A 13606-nucleotide genomic window follows, 5' to 3' on the forward strand; every position below is an offset into this window, starting at 1 on the left:
GGGGGTTTAAGTGGAGAGAAAATGTTTTGAGAATGATGTACAAATGCGCTTTACACAATTGATGTGTGTATGGATTGTGATAACAGTTGTATGAACCCCTAATAAAATGTTTTTTAAAAAAAGGGCAAATCAACAATAAAAATTTTTAAAAGAAAAAAATATATATATCAAGGTCCTGGAAGTGCTGTTAATGTGCAGTAAGTCTTACTGTGCAGTCATGGCTCACATTTCCTCCAAGAATCACAAAGCCATCGTAGAGCAGCCCAGCTGGCAATCAGTCACCAATCCCAACGCCAGGCTGCGCAGCGACTAAAATGAATAGATGGCTCACTTGTGAGTTTTATTTGTGCTAAATAAATCCATAAATGAAAAAACAAAAATGTAAGCAGGTGGGTCCCAACCCAAGTTTATATTCCACATGTCTAGGCAGAGTGTGAAAATGTACACCGCACCCCTCTTCCCCGACAGAGGGATTACAATTGTACTAGGAATGACAATGAGTGGGAAATCCCCTCACAAAAGTCCCACAGCCAATCATTCAGGAATTATGTGGTAATCTGCGGAAGGCAGGAGGCACCTGGAAAGGACAAAGTATCAACCAATAAGGTCCAACGGGAAGCCCCATCTGGAATGAGTGTGTTTGGAACTGTCATACCTTGTATTTACCTTTTCTCCAAGAAACAGCTCTTGCCATGACAATGCCTCTTGTTGAACTGCACTCATGGCTCTGCCATTAACTCTGTGGGAAAGGCTGCTGCTCAGACCAAGGCCATCACTAGTCAGTGCCCTGAGAGCGGTGAATAGGAGCCTGGTTCTACTAAGCTGAATGAGACATGAGACCAGAAAGAAATAGAGAAACAGTGACCTAAGACAAAGTCCAGAAGTGAACGTAATATCTTTATGGCAGGATATCAGAGGCCATCAGAAAACCAGGTTCAATAAGCAAAGGAAAAGGTAATCATCATTCATTGAGTCCCATAAGCAAGCAATGGGACCAAAGGTTCCAGAGGGACTTGCGGGGAGGAAGTGGTAGGGGAAAGGAGTGGTGAGCAAACAATGCCATAGACAGGGGAACAAATGGGGAATTAAAATTAACAATGAGGAGGATGTAGAGATCCTGGACATGTTGGAGCAACAGCCAGCTAGCTGAGAGGAATTACAAAGAGGCAAAAGAAGGGCGAGCGTGATTGGTAGAACAGGAGGAAGGTAAAAGGAAACAGGAAGATCTAGGAAGCAAAGCTATGGACAGAGGTATAAACATAGGTGTGTACAGATATAAATATATTAATTCACTAAAATAGAGGTACTGGCCTATGTACATATACTTATATGGCAATACACTGAGGAAATGGATGGACTCCAGGCCTCTGCTCAAGCCCTCACTCAGCACAAGAACACTTTGTTCCAACAACCTGGCATTCTGTGATGCTCACCCTCCCAACACAATCGCTGAAGACAAAATGGGTGCATAAGCAAATGTGGTGAAGAAAGCTGATGGTGTCCAGCTATCAAAAGATATAGCATCTGGTGTCTTAAAGGCTTGAAGTTAAACTAGCATCCTTCTAGCAGAGAAGCAACAAGCCCACATGGAAGAAGCACTCCAGCCTGTGGGATCATGAGGTGTTGACGAGATCAGTTAACAGGCATTGGAAGACCCCAAGGGAGCAGAGACCCCAAATCCATCTGTGAGGACATCCCCACACAGAAGGGTCACAAGGAAGGGATGAGTCAACCAGGGCAAACAGTATAGCACTGATGAAACACAATATTCCTCTGGTCTTTGAGGCTTCCTCACACCCCACCATCATGACCCCAGTCCTGCCTCTCGGTTCTGGCTAGAACGCAGCATGTATACTGGTACAGGTAAGAGCTCACAACACACGGAATGCAGGTTGGATAAACCCCTCAGGAACAGAAATGGGAGTATCAATCCCAGGAGGATAGGGGGGAAGGTGGAGGGAGTAGGGAAGGAAGGGCTAACTGATCGCAATGATCAATGCATAATACCCCCCCCCCCTTTCCAGGGAGACAAACAACAGAAACTGTGGGAGATAAGAAAATAATAATTTATCATTTATAAAGGGGTCACGAGGGTGGGAGGGAGGGAAAAAAGAGGAGCTGATACCAAGGGCTGAAATAGAAAGTGTTCAGAAAATGATGATGACAACGTATGTACAAATATGTTTGATACAGTTGATGTATGGATTGTTATAAAAGCTTTAAGAGCCCCCAGTAAAATGATCTTTAAAAAAATAAGTGTCCTGTCATGAGCTAAGGAAGTGACTCGGCCACTGTAAACTATGATGGGATGCTGATGTTGAAGTAAACTAGGGGGAAAAGGAGACTTAAAGAAACGTGTCTTCAGAGGATGTACACTGGTACAGATAGGAACTGGAAACACAGGGAACCCAGGGCGGATACCTTCAGGACCAGTGGTGTGAGTGGCAATACTGGGAGGGTAGTGGGACAGTGGGTTGGAAAGCAGGAACCGATTATAAGGAACTATATGTGACCTCTTCCCTGGGGGACAGACAACAGAAAAGTGGGTGAAGGGAGACATCGGACATGGCAAGATATGACAAAATAATAATTTATAAATTATCAAGGGCTCATGAGGGAGGGGGCAGTGGGGAGGGAGGGGAAAAATGAGAATCTGATGCCGGGGGCTTAAGTGGAGAGGAAATGTTTTGAGAATGATGAGGCAATGAATGTATAAATGTGCTTTACACAATTGATGTATGTATGGATTGTGATAAGAGTTGTATGAGCCCCTAATAAAGCTATATAAAAAAATAAGTGTCCCTTAGCCTTCAAGCCTAAAACCCCAGAAGAAGACCTTGCAACACGGTTTCCCACCAATTACTTGCCCTTGGTGATAAAAGCTTCATTCAAGTTGGAGAGGAGCCACAAGAGATCAGTCATCTCTCATCTGCAGCCACTGGCCATGCCCTACCCAAAAGGCGAAGAGAAAAGCAACGGGTCCTTCAGAAATGGCTTTCCTTCTATTTAGTTGCCCAAGGAACTTGACCCTAGAATAGCAATGTTGTACCCTATAAATAAAGACTGGGCTTCCACCGTCACTACAGTACCTTCAACAAATAAGGAGAATCATCTCTCTGGTTTGATGCATTCCCAAAGGTACACAGCCTCAGAAATTGATTGGTAGTCAAATTTCCAACCCACTTACCCTTGAGGGGAATGCTCTTGTGCAATATGCAACTTTCACAAACCTCCTGAACCCGTTGGATCCCAAAATTATCATTATATCAAGGCAAACTTAGAGTGCCTGAGAAAACAAACGAATATTTCCTATCTTCACAACACTACATGTAATTTTATTTCATTCAGCCCCATAATATAAGCCCATAATGAATGGGTCTTCTTTTCCTCAGGGTTAGATGTGTTCATAAATCAATTTAGCTCTATTAACTTACAGATTTTGTTTCTTTAATATATATTTAGTACTCTATGGGTTAAATTATATGTTGATAAATGTTATCTTATTTAATCATTGTAACAACTCTCAAGTAGTCCTAATTCCCATTTTACAGGAAAGGAAACTGAGTTTCAGAGTCAGTCTTTAGGCTCCAGTTCTCAAGCTCTCCCTGTAACATACCTAGCCTTCATCTACGATTCTGTGAAATAAGGACATTTGGCTCTTGGCTTACTTATTACTCAGTCTCTGAATTCCCTGATTTTTTTTGGCCAACTCATGCTCTCCTGCTCCTTGAATTTCCCCAACTAACTAGTCTGGGGTTTTATGTCTTTATCAAAAGGGAAAACAAAATACTAAAGGATCCACATAGAAAGCTTCTTTGGGGTGGGGGAGGGGGAAATGGCTACTAGTTAAGACTCGCCCGTCCGGAGCTCCTGCTGCCACACCCGAAAACTGGGAGGTAAGGTGAGGGAAACAGGGAGGTGGAGTCCTGAAATTAGAACCAGGGTACTAGGGTCTCTCCTGAATCCCTTTTATGTGTGTGATTCCTGCTCATGAAGCGAAACAGGAACACTCTAACGTGCTCTCGCTTTAGCGAGCCAGGCTCATGGGCTCCAGCTGAGGGGCTCCTCCTGCTCTTTCGCTGGGAGCAGTGATTTCTCCAGGCTGACACCCTAAAGGGGACATAATCCCAGACACGAGGGGGACCCCACGCTGGAGCCCTCCATGCTGTTCGCTGCCTTGAGCTCACAGCCTGGGGAGTGGGGGGTGGCCATAATTTGGAGTAGAAGAAAAATCTGAATTTTACCTGAGGCAGATCATGGTTTGGGAGAAAACAGGCAGACGGTGTCCAGGGGGTAAATTCAGTTCCAATTGGCCGAGAAGGAAACAACCCCCCTGATAAGCTGGATCTCCCCTCTCGGGGGGTAAGCATGACGCTCCACCAAGTCAGAGCACATCATAAGCATAAAATAAAAGAGTGAAGCATATATTATTGGTAAAAACTCAACCCCCAGCCTTGTAGCTTAGCTCCAAGGAGCATATAGACAGGGGCCCTTAACATAAATCAGCATAAGAAGAAGCCCAGCTAAGGAATGCCAGAACTTAACTACAGGGACTGAAGGCTTTTTACATAACAAAGACTTGCTGAACCAAGTCTAAGCTTCTAACAGAGCACTGAGCTGCAGCCCAGAGAGTGAGAAAGACAGTTTAATTTGATTCTATTCTAGCTGGCCAAGGGGATAAAAAATAAAATCCTCTGATCTAGTAGGGCACCAGCAGTCTAGATAGGACAATAAGCCCAGCTTCCCTCTAAGTGATTCTACACAGAGCTAGGAAGGTCCTGGGGCCCTACACGGGGCTGTGGGAACACCCCCCACCCCCACACTGTAGTGCTACATGTAGCACAAGGCAGGTATACCAGTGAACTCCAGCACTCAGTACTGCGGTGGGAACTGACAGTGGTAGGAACTGGCCGCTGGTGCAGTCTTGCCTTCGAGAGTAATCCCACCCTGTATCTGTGGAAACCTACAAGGGGGTGCACCACCCAGCTACCTTGAGGAAGAGGTGGAACGCTTCCAGCCCCATGGACAGGTGATCAAGTCTCAGTTATCTCTTTACTTACCACTCTATTTGTTCTTTATTTGCCGGTCCTTCTATCTTTCCCACCGCAGTCAGTCTCAACGAGCTCGGGTTTCTGTTGGGGTTTTTTGTTTCTTTTCCCCTTTTGTCATCTCTCCCTCTCTCTCCTTTCATACACCACTACTGGCTTCCAGGTCACTACCCTCCGCCTATAGGGCAAATCAACCCAAATAGCAGGGGAACCCCAGCCTGCCCTCTGTGCGAGTGCTGCACACCACACGAGGCAGCTGTGACAGCCATCTACAGCCCACTGTGCTGCTGAGGAAACCTCCGCCAGACCTCTAAGATGATCTTGCAACCAGGGCAATTCCCCTCAGCACCACTGGGTCCCTGCATTAAAGAGCACACCAACCTGCCATTGTGGGGCAGGGTCTAAACCCCTCTGGCCCCACATTCAAGCAATCAGGGATCAGCTATCTCTTTATTCTTTATTTCCTCCTTCTCTCTCTCTCTTCCCTCTTTACCACCACAGCCAATCTAAGTGAGCACAGTTGGGATTTTCCCCTTCTCTTTCTTTCTTCTTTGCTCTTCTCTCTCTCTGCTTGTATGATTCTCTCCTCTCCCTCTCTTTCCTTTCATATGCGACTGCTGGTTCCCAGACCCCTACCCTCTGCTTAGGTCAGCTCTGCCCATCCAGTGGGGAGAGCTACAGCCTGCCTCCCTAAGACAGTGCTGCACACAGCACGAGACAGCTATCTCTTTATCCATTTTTAAAATTTTCTCTCCTTTGCTTTCTCTTTTTCTTTTCTCCTCTTGTTCTAGTTCTTCTCTTTCCTGACAGTCTCAGCAGATTCAGTTCTCCTTTTTTGTTGCTTTCTTTTTTTATTTTATTACTGTTTTCACGTTTATTCTGTGTATTTAGTTGTATGTGTCTGAGTGGGTGTTGGTTTGTTTGGCATTGTTGCTCCAGTTTGTTTTCTTCTTTCTCTTTTTCCTCTCCTTCCTTTCACAAGCCATTAGCAGCCTCCAGGCCACTCCCCCCACCTAGGCCAACTCTGAAGGCCCAACGGGGGTTGCTCCCACCCACATTTGTTGGCTTTGCACACAGCTTGGGAAATCACCCATCCTCTCCCATACACCAAGCAGCAGCAGATTCTCCCCTGAAAACAGTGGGGGTATCTCCAGCCTAAACCCCGAGGCCCTACAAGTGACTTGGGGAAACACCTGCCCACCACTGGTGCAGCTCCACGCTACTGCAGGAACATCCACCCAACCTCCAAGGCGATCTCTCTGTCTACGGTAATTCCTCCTGCCAGCGACAGAGCTCTACACCGAGGAGGATATACCCACATTCCCTCCTTGGAACTCCACAGTTGCAGAGGGAATCACCACAGGCCACCCGAGATGCTTCAAGCACCGTGAGGCCTAATTAGAGACCAGCCAGTGAAGCGACACCCTTGTGAGCCCACAACAACCTGACCAGCGTCACGAGAGGACTATCCAACTCACATTCCAAATAACCGAATACTGGACAGCTAGGGTAAGAAAGAAACCACAGGAAGATATAGTGATAGCCTGAGCCTTCAGTACAGCTACCGGCAGGTAGTTCATAAAAGCACCCATAAGAGTCCCCCAAGAGAGAGCCCAGTGCTCTTCGACTCTGGAAGATGGCTCCAGGCTTCTATAAAACAACACGCAAACAGCAACCAGTCCTAATAGCATCAATGAAAAAATCAGGAGCACCAGAAGACAATGCTGGAAGAAGTCATGAACCTAATGATGTGCATAGAAGAAGCAGATATTGACCTGCCACAAAAAGAATTTTCGGAATGCTGCTTGGAGTCATAAAGGATATGAGGGAAGCAATGCAAAAAAAAAGGATGAAATGATAGAGGAAATAAAGGCAACTCACCAAAGGGAAATTCAAGACTTAAGGGATGAAATAACAAAATCGGTGGAAAATGGACAGACTTTGCGAACAGACTTGAGGAGGCAGAGAATCACACCAATGACCTAGAGGATAACCAAGCAGACCTCAGCAAACGGGAAAAGCAGTAAATTAAGAATCAGAGAAGCTGAAGAAAACTTGAGCCATGTCTAATGCTATGAAGAGGAACAATATTACAATGATTGGACTACCGGAAGAAGACACAACAAAGAAGTCAGCAGTGAAAATAGCGAGGGAATTCTTAGAGGAAAACTTCCCCAGCTTAATAAATGAAAATCAGGGAACCATTCAGGAGGCTGAAAGAACACCAGCCAGACTGAATCCCAAGAAGTCACCAAGACACATAATTGTCAAATTATCCAATGCTGAGGAAAAGGAGAAGATCATAAAAGCAGGTAGGGAAAAGCAAATAGTCACGTATAAAGGTACCACAATAAGAGTACGTTGAGACCTATCAGCGGAAACAATGAAGAAGAGGAGGGAATGGAGTAACATATTCCAAAAATTGAAGGAAAACAATGCAAAGCGAAGAATACTTTACCCAGTCAAATTATCTATTAAGATAGATGGAGAAGTATGATTCTTCCCAGACAAGAACAACCTCGAAGAATACACAAAAAGAAACGCAGCCCTACAAAAAATCCTTGCCGATCCAGTACGGGCAGATCAATACTCACTCAGGGCAAATAAGAGACCATCACATAGAACAACTCCACCCATAGGGCGACAAAGAGGAAACAGCCCCCAAGGTAGCATTGGCTCAATAGTGGAAATACGGCAAACAAACCACACACACAACACAAGCAGATAAGATAGATAGGAAAATATCCAACACAAAAGGTACAAGATGACATCAGAGTCCACAGATGGATGTAATAACACTGAATATCAATGGCCTGAACTGAGGCATTGAAAGGCAGAGGCTAACAGACTGGCTCAGAAAACATAACCCGTTGATGTGCTGCCTCCAGTAGACACATCTCAAGCTTGCAGATCAAAACAGGTTGAGAATTAAAGATTGGAGAGCATATGAGGCAAATGGCAATGCAAAAAAAGCAGTGGTAGCGATTTTAGTATCTAACAAAATTGACTACAAGATACAGGCCATAACAAGAGACAAGGAGGGGCAGTATATAATGCTCACGGGAACAGTAGACCAAGAACCAGTGAGCATAAAAAATATTTATGCGCCTAATGAGAGACCTGCGAAATTTGTAATCAAACACTCCAAAAGATGAAAAAGAAATCACAGGCTCAACAAGTATAGTTGGTGACTTAATACACCACTCTGAAAAAGAGAGATTACTGGGAAAGAAACTCAACAAGAAAGCTACAGATCTAAATAGCACAACTGGATGACTTGACTGGATATTTTCAGAGCTTTCTACCCATAGGCAAAAAAATTCACATTCTTTTTAAGCCCACATGGCACATATTCGGAAATAGACCATATGCTGGAGCACAAGTCGTACTTGAGTAAATTCAAGCACATAGAGATTATACAGACATATCTCTCCGATCACTGTGCCACAGGCTGGAAATTAACAGAAAAACAGCGAAGAAAACAAGGGCAAACAATTGGAGAATGAACAATTCTCTATTGCAAAAGGAGTGGGTATTGACCCAGATCAGAGATGAAACCAGGAAGTTTCTAGAAACCAATGAGAATGAAAATACGACATACCAAAACCTTTGGGATACAGCAAAGGCATTTATCAGAGGAAGGTTGGTCGCAATAAATACACACATGAAAAAAGAAGAGAATCGTGGATGACATGCTGGCACAAAACTTATACCAATTAGAGTGGAGTCAACAGAACAATCCTACTAATAGCATTTTTGGACCCAAAGACCCTTTGTGAATGTGTTCCCTGAGGCCAGGTCACGTCGCTACACAAGTTCTAATTCCCTAGCGGAACTTGAGTCTGGTATGTGGCTGAGTGGATCCGGCTTAGAGACCCGGTAGCAGGCACAACTGCCCTGTAGGGCTGCTAAGGCTGACTTCTTGAGAGCAGATCACCAGGTCAGTTTTGCATGATGTGTGCCTTTCAAGCAGGCATTTCTGAGTTCACAGCCCAAAGCTTAACCTTTGCACCAGCATGGCTCCTCTGAGCTTCCTGGTGTATTCCAGGCGGCTCTGCATGTCAACAGAAAGCTGTGACGGGAAGAACACTGATCAATTCTATGCTTGCCATGTTAACTAGGTACCTAGAAGGGTATTCTGAGTACATGTGCAGCGTGGAGAAGATAGTGATATGAATCAAAAACTAGCAAAAACTCCTATGCTACCATGGATTTTTATAACATTCTTATAATAAAAATACTAACACAGCAAGGCAGAAGCATATGGTGCAGCAGTTCTCAACCTGTGGGTTGCGACCCCTTTGAGGGTTGAACAACCCTTTCACAGGGGTCACCCAATTCATAACAGTAGCAAAATTACAGTTATGAAGTAGTAACAAAAATATTTTTATGGTTGGGGGGTCAACACAAAATGAACTGTATTAAAGGGTTGCGGCATGAGAAAGGTTGAGAACCACCGATATAGTGCAACGCTTCACTGACTCACATAGACTAAATGAGCATGGCTCTATTCGGCTACTCCACAGGTTTAGACAAGGGACATAATCCAGCTAAGCCTCCGTTTAACTGAAGATTATAGAGGATAGGAACTACCTTGTAGAAGGTGACAGAAACTGTAGTTTGGTCTAGAAGGCTAAACTACTTGTTTAAATTCACCTACCATGAGGGTCGGTGTGAGTGGGCTGAGTTCCACATGAGTACAATGATATGGCTCAAGATCAAAGGGGTGCCTGTAGAAGTCTAAGATTCAGGCCGAGTAGGAATTTCATTAAGAAGGAAGCACTGCTGTTATACTAGAAAAACAAGATTCAAAGTGGAAAAACGCCAGACTGCAAATTCGTAGGTTCTTAATTACGTAATTGAGAACTACTACCAATGAAAAGCCTCCGTGTGGTTTCCTTGTTCCCACTTAGCAGTGTTTGCTTTGTGACGATAAGCAGGACATGGGTTCATAAAATGATTCGATAACTGTTTCATCTGATCAACCACTGAGTATTTTATTATCTTCCTAATGTATGCTACCAATGTGTTAGCAATAATGCTTGCTTATATTTAATGATTAAAACAACAGACAAAATTTCTTTTCATTGCCACTATTTAACTTGTTTCTTTTACATGTTTTAGTGATTAATTTTGACACTTTTCATTCTACTCATTCCCACGGTCTCCTTTTTATACACTGAAGAAACCAACATATTTCTTGACAGAGGGAGAGCCACATGGAAACCTGTTTTTTTCTGCACAGCTACAGGGGAGTCAAAAAACAGGAAGCAAAAACTTTAATTTCACAAGGCAGAAAAACTTACTAAGATAGGCCACAAATAAGTAAAAGTATTTATTTAAAGTAAGTTTCCCTGGCAGGAATGCTTGATTTTGTAAAACTCATCTAAAAGTACCTATTATTCATCTCTTGCAAAATAATTCGATTTTACACGTAGCAAAACGAAAAGGCTATTTTTTTTCTTTACACACTTATTTTTCTCTTAAAGTCTCATGCCAAAAAACAAACAAAAAAAAAGTCTCCTGCCCCAATGACACTGAATTTAGTCATTCTCAAGGCCAACTCTGCCTCTGCAGATGAGAAAACTATAAACCTAAATAAACAAACACATGGGATTTTAAAGTGGAAGGTTTCATCAACAGCTAACCTAGGATGAACTGTGAGCCAGTGGGCAGGCATCAAGTCTGATGTAAAACTGCTCTCAAGAGCTGACCATGCACTTTTAGGATCATCTGAGTTTGTCAAATATAATTAAAATACATACTCCCAAGTAGTCAGAAATTCTCCATGACATTGGGACAAAAGAAATTTATTTTGAAGACTTATTTGCAACATTGCCGATGAGGGTCCTTGGTTGATAAAAGCAAACCAAGTGTAAAGACTTGCCTGGAGACCCTTGGCCCCACTTGGAGTGCAGCTGAAGTTGGAGCACTGCTAAAAGCTCCAGTAGGCTTTGTGTCTTTCATTAAGAACACTCATATTCTGAAAACGGGCATGCCTTAAAGTAGACACTAATTTAGTTCTGAAACCTGAGAACACAATTCACAAAATAAAACCAGTCTTTAAAGAATTCTATTACAATGATCCAGTATGTTAACGCCTCCACATTACAGCTACCTTTCCAGACAGTATAAATTATTTTTGCAAAGATCCTTAACAAAACCACACAATACATTTAGAACTCACACTTGAAAAGCATTTCACAATATTACATCTAAAATGCACAGCAGGCCCCAGTGGTCACTAGGAAATCGGCCACAGTCCAACTTTTCCAGCCCAAGCAAGTCCAGACTTTGAGGAATAATGTGGCCCCCTTTAGCTGCTGCTCTGAAAAATATTCTATCAAATCGAAGCTTATAATTGGCGGGTATTCCTAGATTAGAGTTCATTTGTGTGTCCCATGTATATTGGCAATGCTTGGGTTTGCCCAAAAACTCCCAGACATCCAAAATATTTTCAGGTAAACCTCCACATTTGGTAACCTGAAAAGGAAACAGAGGACACACTAAGATTCAGAGACCTTTTTGCCTTTAATTCGAACATGAGTTTAGCTTGCATACAAAAGCCCCCAAACCCAAAACACCTATGATCTAATCATCTCTGTGTGAGCAATTTGGCTCTTAAGTAAACTGCGTTATCACAATAAAAAATCTATTTCCTCTACTTTACTAGAGGTGTGATTTAAGACACTATCCTTTGTTTTCATTGGGGGTGTGGTTGGCTAACATATAAACCAGTCATTCCCTAATGTGTAAGAGCCATCTGGAACACAAGAGAGAAATTCCAGGACCATCTGTGAGTTTCCAAGCCTGTAACACATATGGGAGTAGAAAGCTATGTCTTTCTTCCATGGAGTGGATGGTAGGTTCAAACTGCTGACCTTGTGGTTCATAGCCCAATGCAGAACCACTACACCACTAGGGTTCCTTCCGAGGACCATTTGGAAGAGCACATTCAAGAACTGTTTGAAGTGGGGGAAACTGCCAAGACCAGATGCACCAGAAACTGTGGCACAGAGCCTACGAGGTACCTTCTTATTGCCCAGTACTGAATGCATATAAATACAAAGTTTGTGTTAATCAATTGTGTACCTTACTGATACGGCTTCCTGTCAACAGTAGACCATTTGTAGTCAAATTTGGGGAAGTCATAAGTTACACATATATTTTCCACTGTGGGGGAGGAAAGTTATTCAAGGGTCAACCTATTAGGTCCAACATCTCTCATCAGAATGATGACCAAGTACAAAATAATTAGATAACATTTAAAAGATGATTATGTTGTGTGGTAATAAGTAGGTAATATAAAAATATCAAGGTAGTCAGAGAAGTTTGAAATATGCCCTTCTCCTTTGCCAGATAAAACTCGGGTTGAAAGCTGTTAGCATGGCTGTCGGTGACAACGCATCAGTTCCTATGTATAACGGAATGAAACACTGCCTCATCCTGCACCATTGCCTGCCTCATCACTGCTCCATTTGGGCCGCTGTCAGTCCTTCTCACTGAGCGTCTTTCTCTTATTTGCTGAAACTACCAAGCAGGGACTGGTTCCCCCCCCACCGACAACGGGGCTATGATGTGTTTGTAAAGAATGAATTATTAGTAGTTTTATGGAAAAATAGGACGGCACAATTACTACTCTAAAATTTACTCCATGTTTTTAATATGCTACTAATATAATCTAATGTCAATTCCACCCCACTCTCTTTCTTTTTAAAAATCTTTTAATAGGGTGCTAACAAAAATATATACAAGAAGAAAAATTGCTAAAAGTGATGTTGGTGATGATTGCCAACTACTGAACTAATGAATTGTATGTTATCAATTATATGCCAGTTTTTAAAAATCTTCTAATAATGTTAATTATTCCCTCTCATACCCCAAAACTTTTAAAAGTAGATGTCAGTCTAACACAGCGGTTCTCAACCTGTGGGTCGTGACCCCTTTGGGGTTGTTGAACGACCCTTTCACAGGGGTCCCCCGATTCATAACAGCAGCCAAATTACAGTTATCAAGTAGCAACAAAAATAATTTTATGGGGGGGGGGGTCACCGCAACATGAGGTACAGTATTAAAGGGTCACGACATTAGGAAGGTTAAGAACCACTGGTCTAACAGGTAACAAAACATTCAGATGCTAAAGCGTCACTGACCAAGAAACAGTCCAACAGAAAGAGTTTGATTTTTAAAAAATATTATAATAATCTGTGTAAGGAGCCTTGGGGGCGTAGTGCTTATACACTGGGCTGCTACCCAAAGATCAGAAGTTTCAAACCCTCAGCTACTCCATGGGAGAAAGATGAGGCTTCTCTACTCCTGTGAAGATTCACACTCCCGGAACCCACAGGGGCAGCAGTCTGCCCAGTCCGACAGGGCCCCTGTGAGTCCGAATCAACTGGACGGGATAATCTGCATACAAAGACAGGAAGTCACTGGAGGAACTGTATCAGGCACACACACTGCCCGCACTTCAGCAGTACGTCCTGTCGGCCTTCCTCTCCCATCTCCCTCCTTTCTCTACTCTCGGGGCGTGAAAATGACCAGGAGTCTTTATTTCA

The 13606-nt window shown here is 43.2% G+C and overlaps 2 protein-coding genes across 2 annotated transcripts in view; one reads left to right on the forward strand and one right to left on the reverse strand.

The window, feature by feature from the left end:
• Positions 1-13606, forward strand: part of LOC105979518 (patr class I histocompatibility antigen, B-2 alpha chain-like) — a 254494-nt gene that overhangs the window by 150441 nt on the left and 90447 nt on the right.
• The window catches only part of TDP2 (tyrosyl-DNA phosphodiesterase 2), an 11337-nt gene continuing 7755 nt past the window's right edge, over positions 10025-13606 (reverse strand). The window contains exon 6 of the mRNA XM_030887170.2: positions 10025-11531. Within this exon, the coding sequence (XP_030743030.2) occupies positions 11250-11531 (282 nt within the window). The 3' untranslated portion in view covers positions 10025-11249. The remainder of the gene's footprint in view (positions 11532-13606) is intronic.

This window comes from Echinops telfairi, unplaced genomic scaffold (genome assembly GCF_000313985.2).
Source record: "Echinops telfairi isolate 266 unplaced genomic scaffold, ASM31398v2 ScPeMD7_5868;HRSCAF=6743_0, whole genome shotgun sequence".
Lineage (NCBI taxonomy): Eukaryota > Metazoa > Chordata > Mammalia > Afrosoricida > Tenrecidae > Echinops > Echinops telfairi.